Consider the following 15,000-nt stretch of genomic DNA (forward strand, 5'->3'; position numbering starts at 1 on the left):
AACACTGTTCCCCACTGCAGCTCAGAGACCAGACGTAGTAAAACTCTCCTCCCTCAAACTGTTCCCGTAACTGTAGCTCAGAGAAATCTGCAGAACACTGTTCCAACACCTCCACACACACACACACACACACACACACACACACACCCTAGCAAAAAACGTAAACCATTCCTACTTCATCCTCCCACACGGCTCCTCTGATGCACCTAATGAGTTTCACAAACATCTACACCCATCTACTCTCAGTGTACCCCCCCCCAACACACACACACACACACACACACACACAGACTGTTCTGATTGTATGTACCTCTTCAAAAAGGGACTCTGAAACACTTCTGATAATTGCTGTACTCAGTCCAGTTCAGTTCAGTCCAGTTTTATTCATTTAGGCTTTTTACAGTGAATGTTTTCACAGAGCAGCTTTACAGAGATCCGGGTTCGAGCCTCTTTAGAGCAGCTAGAGGCGACAGCAGCAAGGAAAATCTCCCTCGAGTCGAGAGGAAGAAACCTTGAGAGGAACCAAGACTCAAAAGAGGAACCTGTCCTCCTCAGGTTCACACCAGATCAGAATAATTATAATAATGATAATATAATAATAATAATTGTTATAATATATATTAATAATAATAACAATAATGGTAATAATATTAATAATAATAATAGTTATTATTATTATATTTATACTATAATCATAATAAAACAGGAATAAAAACAATAAAATTGAAATGAATTAAGACAAACGTGTTGTCAAGTCAAACAAGATGAAAATCAAGTATGAGTGGGCGTGGCTACATACAGTGGCTGAGTGGGTGGAGATATGTCAATATTATATCACACATCAAAGATTTCTTGAAGTTTTGTCAAGCCACACCCCCCAGCCCTGCTCCCCTCACCACCCCCACTAACTAAACTCTGCTTCATTACCCAGGTCTAATCAGACCCAGTCAGACTCAGTCAGAGTGGGGGTTGAGGGGTTTGGTGGGTTTGGTGAGATAGGTTTGGTTCTAGATAAGCTCCCCCAGTCAGAGCTGTGGTTCTACAGTGGAGGTTCTAGATAAGCTCCCCCAGTCAGAGCTGTGGTTCTACAGTGGAGGTTCTAGATAAGCTACCCCAGTCAGAGCTGTGGTTCTACAGTGGAGGTTCTAGATAAGCTCCCCCAGTCAGAGCTGGAGTTCTACAGTGGAGGTTCTAGATAAGCTCCCTCAATCAGAGCTGGAGTTCTACAGTGGAAGTTCTAGATAAGCTCCCCCAGTCAGAGCTGGAGTTCTACAGTGGAGGTTCTAGATAAGCTCCCCCAGTCAGAGCTGTGGTTCTACAGTGGAGGTGAAGGGAAGCAGATGTCTGAAGCTCTACTAAAAGCTCCTCACAGAAAGTTCTTCACCTAATGGTGATGAAGACGCTGCCTGATGCCTGAGACACGGTTCTACCAGAGTTCTGAGAAGAGTTCGGCTCTAGAACCTGCTTTTAGAACCAGATCATTAAAATGGTGGAGGGATACATGCTGCAGGGTGTAGTGCAGCTACAGAACGTAGTCCCTAAAGAGAACTGCATTAGTTCAGATTCTCCACTCTTTTACCCTCATATTTCACCTCCACTGTGTAATGGATAATGGGTGGAGATTTCTACACAGGGCAGGGCTGAGCTCCACCAATAAGGAGGCTGCAGGCTGAGCTTTGGTTCAGTATGAGGAGTTAAACCAGGCTCTAGACTGAAGCTTCCACACAGTGAGTCACTGTAGAGCTCCAGCGTCTGTTCCTCATTACAGCCCTCAGCGTTAGATATTAACCAACACACACACACTCCAACACACACTCCAACACACACTCCAACACACACTCCAACACACACTCACACACACCCAACACACACTCCAACACACACTCCAACACACACTCCAACACACACTCACACACACTCCAACACACACTCCAACACACACTCCAACACACACACACACACACTCCAACACACACTCCAACACACACTCCAACACACACTCACACACACTCCAACACACACACACTCCAACACACACTCACACACACTCCAACACACACTCCAACACACACTCCAACACACACACACACACACACACTCCAACACACTCACACACACTCCAACACACACTCACACACACTCCAACACACACACACTCCAACACACACTCCAACACACACACACACACACACACACTCCAACACACTCACACACACTCCAACACACACACACTCCAACACACACTCCAACACACACTCCAACACACACTCCAACACACACTCACACACACTCCAACACACACACACTCCAACACACACTCACACACACTCCAACACACACTCCAACACACACACACACACACACACACTCCAACACACTCACACACACTCCAACACACACTCACACACACTCCAACACACACACACTCCAACACACACTCCAACACACACTCCAACACACACACACTCCAACACACACACACTCACTCCAACACACACACACTCCAACACACACTCCAACACACACTCACACACACTCCAACACACACTCACTCCAACACACTCACACACACACACACTCCAACACAGAGGAACTAACTGTTCAGATCATCACTGCTGCCATTAAAGGAGCAGTTCAGTGAAAAATCAGTGTATCAAGACTGATCCCAGACATGTCACCCATTCAGCTACAGCAGTGTAACCCCACCCATTCAGCTACAGCAGTGTAGCCCCACCCATTCAGCTACAGCAGTGTAACCCCACCCATTCAGCTACAGCAGTGTAGCCCCACCCATTCAGCTACAGCAGTGTAACCCCACCCATTCATCATACAGCAGTGTAGCCCCACCCATTCATCATACAGCACTGTAGCGCCACCCATTCAGCCTACAGCAGTGTAGCCCCACCCATTCAGCCTACAGCAGTGTAGCCCCACCCATCCAGCCTACAGCACTGTAGCCCCACCCATTCAGCCTACAGCAGTGTAGCCCCACCCATTCACCCTACAGCACTGTAGCCCCACCCATTCATCCTACAGCAGTGTAACCCCACCCATTCAGCTACAGCAGTGTAGCCCCACCCATTCAGCTACAGCAGTGTAACCCCACCCATTCATCATACAGCAGTGTAGCCCCACCCATTCATCATACAGCACTGTAGCGCCACCCATTCAGCCTACAGCAGTGTAGCCCCACCCATTCAGCCTACAGCAGTGTAGCCCCACCCATCCAGCCTACAGCACTGTAGCCCCACCCATTCAGCCTACAGCAGTGTAGCCCCACCCATTCACCCTACAGCACTGTAGCCCCACCCATTCAGCCTACAGCACTGTAGCCCCACCCATTCATCATACAGCACTGTAGCCCCACCCATTCAGCCTACAGCACTGTAGCCCCACCCATTCAGCCTACAGCACTGTAGCCCCACCCATTCATCATACAGCACTGTAGCCCCACCCATTCATCCTACAGCACTGTAGCCCCACCCATTCATCCTACAGCACTGTAGCCCCACCCATTCAGCCTACAGCACTGTAGCCCCACCCATTCATCATACAGCACTGTAGCCCCACCCATTCATCCTACAGCACTGTAGCCCCACCCATTCATCATACAGCACTGTAGCCCCACCCATTCATCCTACAGCACTGTAGCCCCACCCATTCATCCTACAGCACTGTAGCCCCACCCATTCAGCCTACAGCACTGTAGCCCCACCCATTCATCATACAGCAGTGTTGTTGGTTTATAAACTGGACTAGTTTCAGTATATGTAAGAATCCCCTAGCAACCCCCTGCAATACCATAGTAACTACACAGCAACAACCTGGCAACCACCTGAAATAACATTTGGACAACACCCGAGCAGCCGCATAGGATACCACAGCAACCACTGAGCAGCACCTTAGCATGTCTGTGATGATGACGATGACGATGATGATGATGATGATGCTCCTCTAACCAGAGGCAAACATTTAGACATCTCTCCTCAAAACCCCGGAAAGACTGGAGCAGAAAACGGCCTCTGACTGAACCTGGACTGAAAGAGGACACACAGGTCATGTGACACCAGTCCTGCCAGCTCAGTCTGGGATTGGCTCTGTCGGGAGGTCACTCGGTTCTAGCTCCAGATGAGAACAGGGGAAGGAGAACGGAGCGTGAATAGAGCCCCTTGTTTGAGCGTCCAGTTTTTAATTGGACAAAACAAAAGAGCTGATCTTCAGTGGAGCGTCCGGAGAGGACACATGCTGCAGCTCGGAGCTAGGCTAGTCTGATTCTTCAGCTTGTGGTCTGATCTGGGTTTCCAGCCTCACCACACTCCCTGCCCTGCCTCTGCTTCAGACCGGCCCTGATCTCCCCATATACCTGATCTAACTGATCTCCCTGATCTCCCCATATACCTGATCTAACTGATCTCCCTGATCTCCCCATATACCTGATCTAACTGATCTCCCTGATCTCCCCATATACCTGATCTAACTGATCTACTGATTTACTTTAGTAGATCCTTTATTTCTGGTTTAGTGGTCCCTGACAGTACCTACACAATATGTCCAAAAGTTTGTGGACACTTGTGGACTCTTTTAATGAATGCATTCAGCTACTTTAAGCTGCCTCCCTTGCTGACGCAGATGTGCAAATGCACACACAGCTTGTCTAGTCCCTGTAGAGAAGAAGTACTGCCAATAGAATAGGACTCTCTGGAGCAGATCAACATCATGACCCTATTGGCACCATGCTGCCTAATGCCAGGCGTGGGCTAGAGGGGTATAAAGCCCCCCAGCATTGAGGAGCTGTGGAGCAGTGGAAGAACTGTGTTCTCTGGAATGATGGTGGAGGAGCTCCATCCAGTACTTTTGGGATGAGTTGGGGTCTTCTTCTCTGGACAGTAGAGACAGTTACTCCAACAAAAGCAGGATCAGCTTTTTTAAATACCCTTGATTTCAGAAGAAACTGTGAATGAGCAGGTGTCCCAATACTTTTGTCATTTAGTGTATTAATCCACAGCATCTGAACTGTACCTGAACCTGAATTAGCCTAAACGGATCCTTTTTTCCAGCTGTTTAAAGGCCAGAGCGCCCCGACTGGACGAACACTGAGAAATGCTAACGTTGGTCAGGAGCTGTTTGTGCGCCCGTGTCCGGAAACACTCGGCCGGATCAGGACCTGCAGTTGGTGCTGGATGAAGATTGGGCAGTTGGCCGGGATTACAACAGACAGTTCCTCACACAGCGGCCATCCACCCAGACGCAGCTCTCGCTTTACCATAGCGACCAGCTCACTGACTCCACTGTTGAGCTCGTTGATGCTAAGCTAAAACATGGCTGCTGGCAGCGGTTTGGAGACGTGTGAGGAAGCAGAGATTTTCCGGATGGAGATGAATGGAGAGCACTGATCACCAGAGTCACCAGAGTCATCAGAGTCACCAGAGTCTTCAGAGTCATCAGAGTCACCAGAGTCACCAGAGTCTTCAGAGTCACCAGAGTCACCAGAGTCACCAGAGTCACCAGTGCTGATGAACTGGATCCAGCCTGAATCGAGACCCTGTCCTCTGGGAGAGGGTCTGAACAGAGGGTCTGAAGAAGGCTCTCCGCCGCACAGTAAGGAGGTCACGCACATAGCGAGGAGCCGGACCTCATTCACTAGCTTGTGGAATTTGGGCGCCTGTAACAGCAGATTTACACACGCAGGGGAGAGTGAACAGGGCGCCGGTTAGCCCCTCCCACTCATTCATTTTAAAGAGGCACAGCCAATCAGAACAAAGCTCTAGGCACGGCCGTGTCATAAACCCAAACTAACGCCAGAACTGAGCTCTTTAAGGCTGTAGGATATTGATTATTAATCGTTTATTAAAACCGTTAATGAGATCAGATCCTTACTGCAGTCCTTCTACACACAGACCAGTAAACACCAACGAGCCAAAACATTAAGACCACCATGCTATCCCAGATGCGGGGGGTAGAGTGGATGATGTGGTATCAGTGCTGCAGGTGAAGGTCTGGGTTCTCTGTTAGACGGTAACGGAACAGTTGGTTCTCGAAGTGGACGTGTTGGATGTGGAGACAGGGACAGTGGGTCAGAGCGTCACCCACACGGCTCCAAGACTAGCAGGGGTCAGCGGTCAGCACCACGAGAACAATGGACCTCTGAGAGGTGAGGAAGGTGGTTCTGGTCCGGTTTTCTCCTCCATCACGTGGACAGACGGGCGCTTTGTTTACTTACCACAGAAACCACCTGACACCGCTCAACGCTACTATATGCAAATGAGCCCTCCAGCCAATCACAGTGATGTCCACTGACCAATCACGGCAGAGCTAGAACAAGAAGAGGTTCCATCACACACAGAGCACCCAGGCCTAGGGTTCTAGTTTCAGAGTGCGAGTGTGCACCGGCAATGTGTTACAGCTCTAGAACCTTGTGTACGTTCTAGCTAAGCATTCTAGTCTTGCAACTTAAGAACACGGTTCTAGAATACAGGTACGGCCTAGCTCTAAAACAGGTTCACACTTATGATCTAGAACACAAGTGCACGCGTGCTAAGTGCTCTGGTTCTAGAACAGGGGTGTGCTAACTTTGCATTCTAGTCTTAGAGCTCTCCAGTTCTAGGACACCAGAACTCACGCGCTAAACCTTCTGTGTGGTTTGGTGAAGTTCTAGCTTTTTAAAGGAGTTCTGCAGCACCAGCCGTCCGTCCTTCAAGTTCTAGATCAAAGTAAGTGTTCCCTGAGCGCTCGAGCGCAGCCCTAACTGACCGCTACCTTATTGGAGCGCAGCCCGCAGGCCGCGCGGAATCCCCGGCTTTGCGTTGAGCACTCACCCTCCAGCGTCACCTCCTTGCCGGCCTTTTTCAGCGCCTGCACCGCCTGGTCGTGCGTGGCGTCGCGGAGGTCGCTGCCGTTAACCGACAGGATGGCGTCTCCCACGCGCAGCGCGCGGCTCTGGTCCGCCGCCAGCCCGGGGAAGATTTTGGAGATGAGGATGGGCATGCGGTTCTCCCGGCCCCCCTTAATGCTGATCCCCAGCCCGCCGGACTCCTGCTTCACCACCCGGACCTTCCTCGCGTTCTCCGCCGGGCTCGTGTCGAAGCTCGCGCCGCCGGCGCCTCCTCCTCCACCCCCGTCCCCATGTCTGGAGCTGAAACTGGACCCGGGACTGCCGTAGCCCGACCCGGGACTGCCGTAGTCCGAGCTGGTGCCGTTGTCGCGGCTCGGTCTGCCCGGGCTGCTGTAGCCGTAACCGCTGGCGCCGCCGCCAGGCTTTAAGTGTCCGTGGTTCGGCTGGAGCTCCGGGTTCTGGTTCCGGAGTCGGTTCTGTTCGCCGATAGGCTCGCTCCCGTTAGACAGCCCGTTCCTGAGCTCGGCTTCGCTCGCCTCCCCCTCCGCGGTTAGGGTCAGAGTGTCCCGGTTCAGGTCGGCCGTGACCCGAACCCAGCGCTCGCGAAGCAGCAGGTCCAGCTGACCGTTCTTGTCCGCGCGAGTCCAGATCGCCATCCCCGCGCGCGCCCTCAGTCCGAACTCATACCGTCCGAACTTTCAGTTTCCGCTCCCGAGTACAACTCTTCACACACACGACACACCCACCCACACACACACACACACACACACACACACACACACACTCTCTCTCTCTCTCTCTCTCACACACACACACACACACACACACACACTTTTACACACTCACACTCTCTCTCTCTCTCTCTCTCTCTCTCACACACACACACACACACACACACACACACTTTTACACACACACACTCTCTCTCTCTCTCTCTCTCTCTCACACACACACACACACACACTTTTACACACACACACTCTCTCTCTCTCTCTCTCTCTCTCTCACACACACACACACACACACACACACACACACTCTCTCTCTCTCACTCTCTCTCTCTCACACACACACACACACACACACACACACACTTTTACACACACACACTCTCTCTCTCTCTCTCTCTCACACACACACACACACACACACACACACACACACTTTTACAAGCAAGTAGAGTTTGCGTGCTTCCCCCCCACCCGTTTTCAGACAAGCCCCGCCCCTCGCGCGTCCTGATTGGCTAATAGTTCGCCCTCGGCAGTTTCCGCCTCTCTCAGCAGGGCTGTAGTGCGCACTGCTCTTCTAGATCACTCGACCTGTTGCCCAGCCGAGCTGTGAGACCTGCAGGGGCCCGAGCCGCTCAGTCCAGTTCACTGAGGCCTGCAGGGGCCCGAGCCGCTCAGTCCAGTTCACTGAGACCTGCAGGGGCCCGAGCCGCTCAGTCCAGTTCACTGAGGCCTGCAGGGGCCCGAGCCGCTCAGTCCAGTTCACTGCTCTTCTAGATCACTCGACCTGTTGCCCAGCCGAGCTGTGAGGCCTGCAGGGGCCCGAGCCGCTCAGTCCAGTTCACTGAGGCCTGCAGGGGCCCGAGCCGCTCAGTCCAGTTCACTGAGGCCTGCAGGGGCCCGAGCCGCTCAGTCCAGTTCACTGCTCTTCTAGATCACTCGACCTGTTGCCCAGCCGAGCTGTGAGGCCTGCAGGGGCCCGAGCCGCTCAGTCCAGTTCACTGAGGCCTGCAGGGGCCCGAGCCGCTCAGTCCAGTTCACTGCTCTTCTAGATCACTCGACCTGTTGCCCAGCCGAGCTGTGAGGCCTGCAGGGGCCCGAGCCGCTCAGTCCAGTTCACTGCTCTTCTAGATCACTCGACCTGTTGCCCAGCCGAGCTGTGAGGCCTGCAGGGGCCCGAGCCGCTCAGTCCAGTTCACTGCTCTTCTAGATCACTCGACCTGTTGCCCAGCCGAGCTGTGAGGCCTGCAGGGGCCCGAGCCGCTCAGTCCAGTTCACTGCTCTTCTAGATCACTCAACAGGTCCCTTAAGCCCTCTTATGTTCTAGCTAGCACACTTCAGCTGAGCGTGCTCACGTGCTCTAGAACAGTAGAGGACCAGTGTGAGAACCATGGTTTAGCCCAGTCAGCTTCAGCCTTTTACAGAACGCATACAGTACGCATGTTCAGGGTACGCACTCGGGTTCTGCACTGTGAGCTGTCCAAGTTCTTCGAGTCATTATGGTTCTATATAGAACCACTGACTTTTCTAAAGAACCCCAGAACAACCTTTTTTAGGAGTGTAGAATCTAGAGCACCTGTGATCTTTGGGCAGAACGCCTGGATCCTGGAACGCACTCAGCAGCCGTTTAAGGTGGACGAGAGTCTGGGCCCTGTGGCTCCTCTGCTGATAGATGCTGGACGCTGAAAGCTGTCAATCACAGCCTGGGTGTCAGTGAGTGGAGAACCCATAAGAGAACCTTAACGTTTACATATTCATGAGTGGGGCGGGGTTTGTGAGGTGGTGTTTCCTGCTCTGTGATGAAGCTTAATTAAGGGTGTAGAATATGTAAATGCGATGTGTGTGTGTGTGTGTGTGTGTGTGTGTGTGTGTCTCCGCTGCATTAAATGAGCTATAAGAGCATTATAACAGCCAGTTTTTCTGAGTCATCCAATTGGGTTCTGGCTGGATTAGAGGCCTGGAACAGCCAATGGGATGTCAGTCCTCAGGATTGCAGTCCAGAAGGCAATCCAGCCTGCGTAAGCTGCTGCAGGCGGGGTTGGAGGTGTGTGTGTGTGTGTGTGTGTGTGGGGGGGGGGGGGGGTTAGCTCATATAACAGCCCTGTTATTAACAGTTATAACCAGAATCTGCTCCTCCTACCAACCCCCCCCCAGGCCAGGGTCCAGCTCACTCATACCCTCCAGCCGTTACCATGGCAACTACCCACATACTACCTGCAACATCATTGCATAATATCAATAACACATTAATATGCATTCTGATCCATTATTGGCTAATTTTATAAACCTATTAATCTTACATGATATGAGCATAAGTATTGGGACACCTGCTTATCAAAATTAAGGGTATTAAAGAGCTGATCCTGCTTCTGTTGGAGTAACTGTCTCTACTGTCCAGAGAAGAAGACTTTCTACTAGATTCTGGAGCAGCATTGCTGTGAGGATTTGATTGCAATTCAGTGAGAAAAAAAATTTCATGAGGTTAGAATGTTGAATGATCACCACCCCACCTCATCATCCTCACCTCATCCCAAAAGTACTGGATGGAGCTCCACCATCATTCCAGAGAACACAGCTCTTCCACTGCTCCACAGCTCCTCAATGCTGGGGGGCTTTATACCCCTCTAGCCCACGCCTGGCATTATTAGGCAGCATGGTGCCAATAGGGTCATGATGTTGATCTGCTCCAGAGAGTCCTATTCTATTGGCAGTACTTCTTCTCTACAGGGAATAGACAAGCTGTGTGTGTGCATTTGCACATCTGTGTCAGCAATGGGTGCAGCTTAAAGTAGCTGAATGTGTTTATTAGAAGGGTCATTCACAAACATTTGCAACATTGTCATGTGAATTCAATCTCACTAAATTATAATGTATTATAATGTAATATTTGCATATTATGAACTCATTATAATACACAAGAAAGCAATATTAAGTTATTAAAACAAATTATATTTGATTAGTTTTATGATTGAATTTGTTGTATTTTAGTATTATTATAACAATTCGTAAGGTAATGAATGATGTAATTATATGATGTTCTATAATGTAATATTTAAATATTATTATAATATTACATTATTATTATTATTATTATTATTAATAATAATAATAATAATATGTAATATTATTTGGCTGTTTTGCTCAGTTTCAGGGGATAATCCACAGTTTGAGGCACTGAAGTGTGTGTGTGTGTGTGTGTACACTACCTACCTGCCTGCAGTGGCCTTAATCCTCTTTGTCAGCAGTAACAAAACCCAGTTCAGTGTACACACACACACACACACACACACACAGTAATCTCAGCTCTGCCTTAATGAACAGAGTTGAATTGAGCTGAATGCACATTTCTGCTCCAGTGGGGCCGTACCTCCTCTCTCCCTCTCTCTCCCTCTCTCTCTCTCTCTCTCTCTCTCTCTCACACACACACACTAGTACACTATGATCACTATGATCACTATGATCATGTGTCCTTATGTTTTATCTCAACAAAACTCAACCTGCTCAGTTGACTCATTCATTTAGGGCTGTCATTATGATCAGCTATATTAGTGATCAATAAATAAAGTAATCAGAGGTACTATTATACTAGAACTATAAACATACCCTGAGCATTTCATTCTAATAATCCAGACTGTTATCTGGCATATCTGGAGCGCGTAACAGACTCCCACAGCCTATCTAGAACCTCCATAAGAACTACAGCCACATTTTCCTCCCAAGTCAGCTGATCCCTGGTTTAGCCCCACCCCTCTGCACTGAAGCTTTAAGGAGTGTTTCAGCTCACAGTGGTGTTTAAAAGAGGCACAAAACAGGGCAACCAATCAGAGCAGAGCTTTGATCAATTATTCTTCAAGAGATAAAGGGGGAGTGTGGGATATGGGTTCTTTAGGGTTCTGTTTACAGGTGATATTAAAAACAGAAACATGTATTTAGACTTTTATTTATTGCAGATCTACAGCATTTACAAGACCGTGTGTGGGGGGTGGGGTGGGGTGGGGGGGGGTGCTGATGGTGATGCTGGATGGGCGGTAGCTCTCTCTGCCACTAGAACTGGCACCACATCCTTCCCTGATACATTCACTCGGCTTCTACAGTAATACAGTCCAGTGTATTCAGAATGTGGAATCAGCCAAAACATTAGTACCACTGCCAGCTGAAGTGAATCACACTGATGATCTGGTTCCCGTGTCTCCAGTGAGGGGCGGATCTATTAGGCAGCGAGTGAACAGTCAGTTCCTGAAGATGATGAAGCAGGAAAAATGGTTCTCCCAAGGCTCACTGATGCTCATGGAGGTCCCGCCCACCTCAAAACTTACAGGACTTAAAGGATCTGCTGCTTACGTTAGTCTTGGCGCCAGAGACCACAGCAGCACACCTTCAGAGGTCTTGTGGACTCTTGTGGAACTGTTTTTGTGGCATGGGGGGACTGACACAATATTAGGCAGGTGGTACTAATGTTATGGCTGACTGTGTGTTCTGCACTTGAGATGATTCAAACCCATTTCAAAGCAGCTTCTGGTTCCTCAGCAGTTCATTCAAACTTCAGGAAGCTAGGGCAGATTTTTACTGTCAAGGCCCAAACTGTCCGTCTGTACCCGAACGCCAGCGCACTATTTGGTTCATGCCCTTCTCTGCTTGGGGGGCGGAGCTTCTGTCTGATTATCTGATTAAACTAGAGTTACATTCAAGCTAAAACAAGGCAACAGCAACGCTAAACCTGAATCATCTTCAGTTAGCCCACGCCCCGGCTCCAGAGTCCTGCGTCCAGTCTGCTGACCCCAGGATCGGGGATCAGGCCAGGATTTGGTGGTCCTCGGTCTTGGGTGTCCACCAGCAGGGCGGCGCAATGCTAACAAACATCTAGCCGCAGCCCCACAGACCAAGCCTCAGGCAGAGGTTATTTAGCTAGCGGGATAGCATGCTAGCTTAATTAGCTAGCTAGTGAAATGTTGGTGAGGTAGCGAACACTGAGACGAGGTGAACTGTTAGTGAACATTAACCGTGTTTAATAAAGGGTGAGAAGATCACGGTTCTAATGTGTATTAGCTAACTAGCTAACTAGCGCACACGGCTGTAGAGGTAGGTCACCTTAAACCATTCACTCCAAACTAAATAAATGATACAGAGCAATGGTAGAACTCTGTACAGTGCTATCTAGAGCCAAGGTTCTTAATAATAAAAGGTTCATACAAGAGGGTAAACAGCGTAATTAGAACAGCACACGTACAAAGATCCATTTTCTGAGATGAAAATGAAAAAAGTTTTAAATGGTTCTGTGAGCTGACGTGGTTCTTTATGGAGCCACTGCCTTTGTTAAAGAACCTTAATAGAACCATGGTTTGACCATAACTCTGAAGGAGTGCTCAGCCTGGGTCTGCAGGGCTGCAGCTACATGCTACTGAACACTGTAGCTCTGGAGGAGGGGATTACAGCCTGGAGGGGCGTGTCAAGGGGTGTGTCTTAAGGAAGAAGCCCAGCAGAGCACAGATCATCAGTCCATTCCTTAGATTGCTCCACTTCCTGGGTAGTGATGAGGGGCGTGGCTGTGGCGTGGGTGTGGCTTCTCTTTTTTGGGCGTGTTGTTGATGATGTCGAGGCTCCGGCGACTGGAGGAAACGACATCAGCGACGAACTTCGTGCACTCTGCGCAAACGTCCCTCAGACTGCAGCCGGCGGCGTACAGATATGGAAACTCCTCCTCCACGGAGCGGCGGGAGAGAGAGCGCAGAGACCTGGGGGGAGAGGGAGGGAGGGAGACATGTGGATTTACAGTCTGCTAAAAGTAGAGATGGTGATGCTTACATCATCACTGTTTTGCAAAACACCCCGTATCTCCAGATCAGCAGCTTTACAGGAAAAACCTTCTGAACCCCCGAGGGAAGTCAGAGTCGGAGCATTTCATCTCTGTATATATATTTGTATATTTGTATTCTGTACTTTTTTTTGCTTATATTTCTATATTTTCATTTTTATATTCTATTCTTTAACTTAAATGTAACTTATTCTATTTTTATTTTCTTCATTTTTATTCTATTTTTCTTTTGCACTTTTGCACTTTACTTCATTAAGTTAAGGTTTAGTTATGTTTAAATGTAGATTTTTATTGTATAGCTTGATGTGAGCAGACTGTCAAAAAAGCATTTCACTGCAAGTTATACTGTGTATGACTGTATGTGACAAATAAACTTTGATTTGATTTGATTTCTATTGGTCGGTTCATCAGGAAATTCTGATACAGAGCAACTGGCAGATTTATGTTATGGAGGAAAGTGAAAAACGGCAGGTGGAGATCGGACACGGGTCACCACTATTTCATCATCAATTAAGGCAGAACTGACATTTCAACCACTAGGGGGCGCACTAACCTGCGCAGAAAAAGGAATAAAAAAAAGGGATGTTGAACAGATCATGTGTTTTAATGGGGCGGTGGTGTGTCCGAGGTTAGAGCACACACAATACATGTCCTAATGTTTGTGGACAACCCTCAACTACTTGGAGTTGTAAATGCACACACAGCTTGTCTAGTCCCTGTGGAGTAGCACTGCTGATAGAATAGGACTCTCTGAAGCAGATCAACATCATGACCCTATTGGCTCCATGCTGCCTAATGCCAGGCGTGGGCTAGAGGGGTATAAAGCCCCCCAGCATTGAGGAGCTGTGGAGCAGTGGAAGAGCTGTGTTCTCTGGAATGATGGTGGTGGAGCTCCATCCAGTACTTTTGGGATGAGATGGGGAGTTGGGGATGATGAGGTGGGGTGGTGATCATCATCCAACATCCTGACCTCACTAACGCTCTTGTGGCTGAATGCAATCAAATCCTCACGGCAATGCTGCTCTGGACAGTAGAGACAGTTACTCCAACAAAAGCAGGATTTCAGAAGCAATGAATGAGGTGTGCAGGTGTCCCAATACTTTTGTCTATATCGTGATGTAACTGAACTCTGAAGGAGGCTACTTAACACACTGGCGCTGCATTTAGCCTAGCGCCTGCGCTGCTAAATGCAGAGAGAGTGAGACTCCTCGCTAGCATAGGGGCGCCCCGTCACTTTCACTTTGCTTAGGACGCAGAGGGCCGAGCGCTGTCCGAACACGGCCACATCCAGAGGAACAGCAGCTCTTGCGTAAGCCCCGCTGAGGCTTTGGGGGGGTAATTACATAAGAATGCTTAGGGATCTGTGAGAGGGGCAGTTATTAGGCTGACTGTCCTGCAGCTCATTAAGGTTGGCCTGTCCCTCCTGGCCCACACTTTAGCGCTCACTCTGTGCTCCTGATCAGACAGGCGGGACTCACTTGTACACCTCGCTCCGGTGGCCGTGGCTCCTGGGGCTGCTATGGAAACCCACAGTGTAGACCGGAATATGGGCCATCTTTTTAGCCGGCATCTTCATCTGAGACAGGAGAGAGAGAAACAACCAGGGCTGGGCTTCACCTCTAAACGCC

General features: G+C 49.4%; 2 protein-coding genes across 2 annotated transcripts in view; both read right to left on the reverse strand.

Annotated features, from left to right (window-relative positions):
• The window catches only part of sntb2 (syntrophin, beta 2), a 26,475-nt gene extending 18,529 nt beyond the window's left edge, over positions 1 to 7,946 (reverse strand). The window contains 1 exon segment of the mRNA XM_072663143.1: positions 6,816 to 7,946. Coding sequence (XP_072519244.1) covers positions 6,816 to 7,488 — 673 coding nt within the window. The 5' untranslated portion in view covers positions 7,489 to 7,946.
• A 3,542-nt stretch (positions 7,947 to 11,488) lies between these two features.
• The window catches only part of spire2 (spire-type actin nucleation factor 2), a gene marked incomplete at its 5' end in the record, with an annotated part of 11,911 nt that continues 8,399 nt past the window's right edge, over positions 11,489 to 15,000 (reverse strand). The window contains 2 exons of the mRNA XM_072664175.1: positions 11,489 to 13,292; positions 14,851 to 14,948. Coding sequence (XP_072520276.1) covers positions 13,064 to 13,292; positions 14,851 to 14,948 — 327 coding nt within the window. The remainder of the gene's footprint in view (positions 13,293 to 14,850; positions 14,949 to 15,000) is intronic.

The sequence above is a fragment of the Salminus brasiliensis genome, chromosome 19 (assembly GCF_030463535.1).
Source record: "Salminus brasiliensis chromosome 19, fSalBra1.hap2, whole genome shotgun sequence".
Taxonomy (NCBI): Eukaryota; Metazoa; Chordata; class Actinopteri; order Characiformes; family Bryconidae; genus Salminus; species Salminus brasiliensis.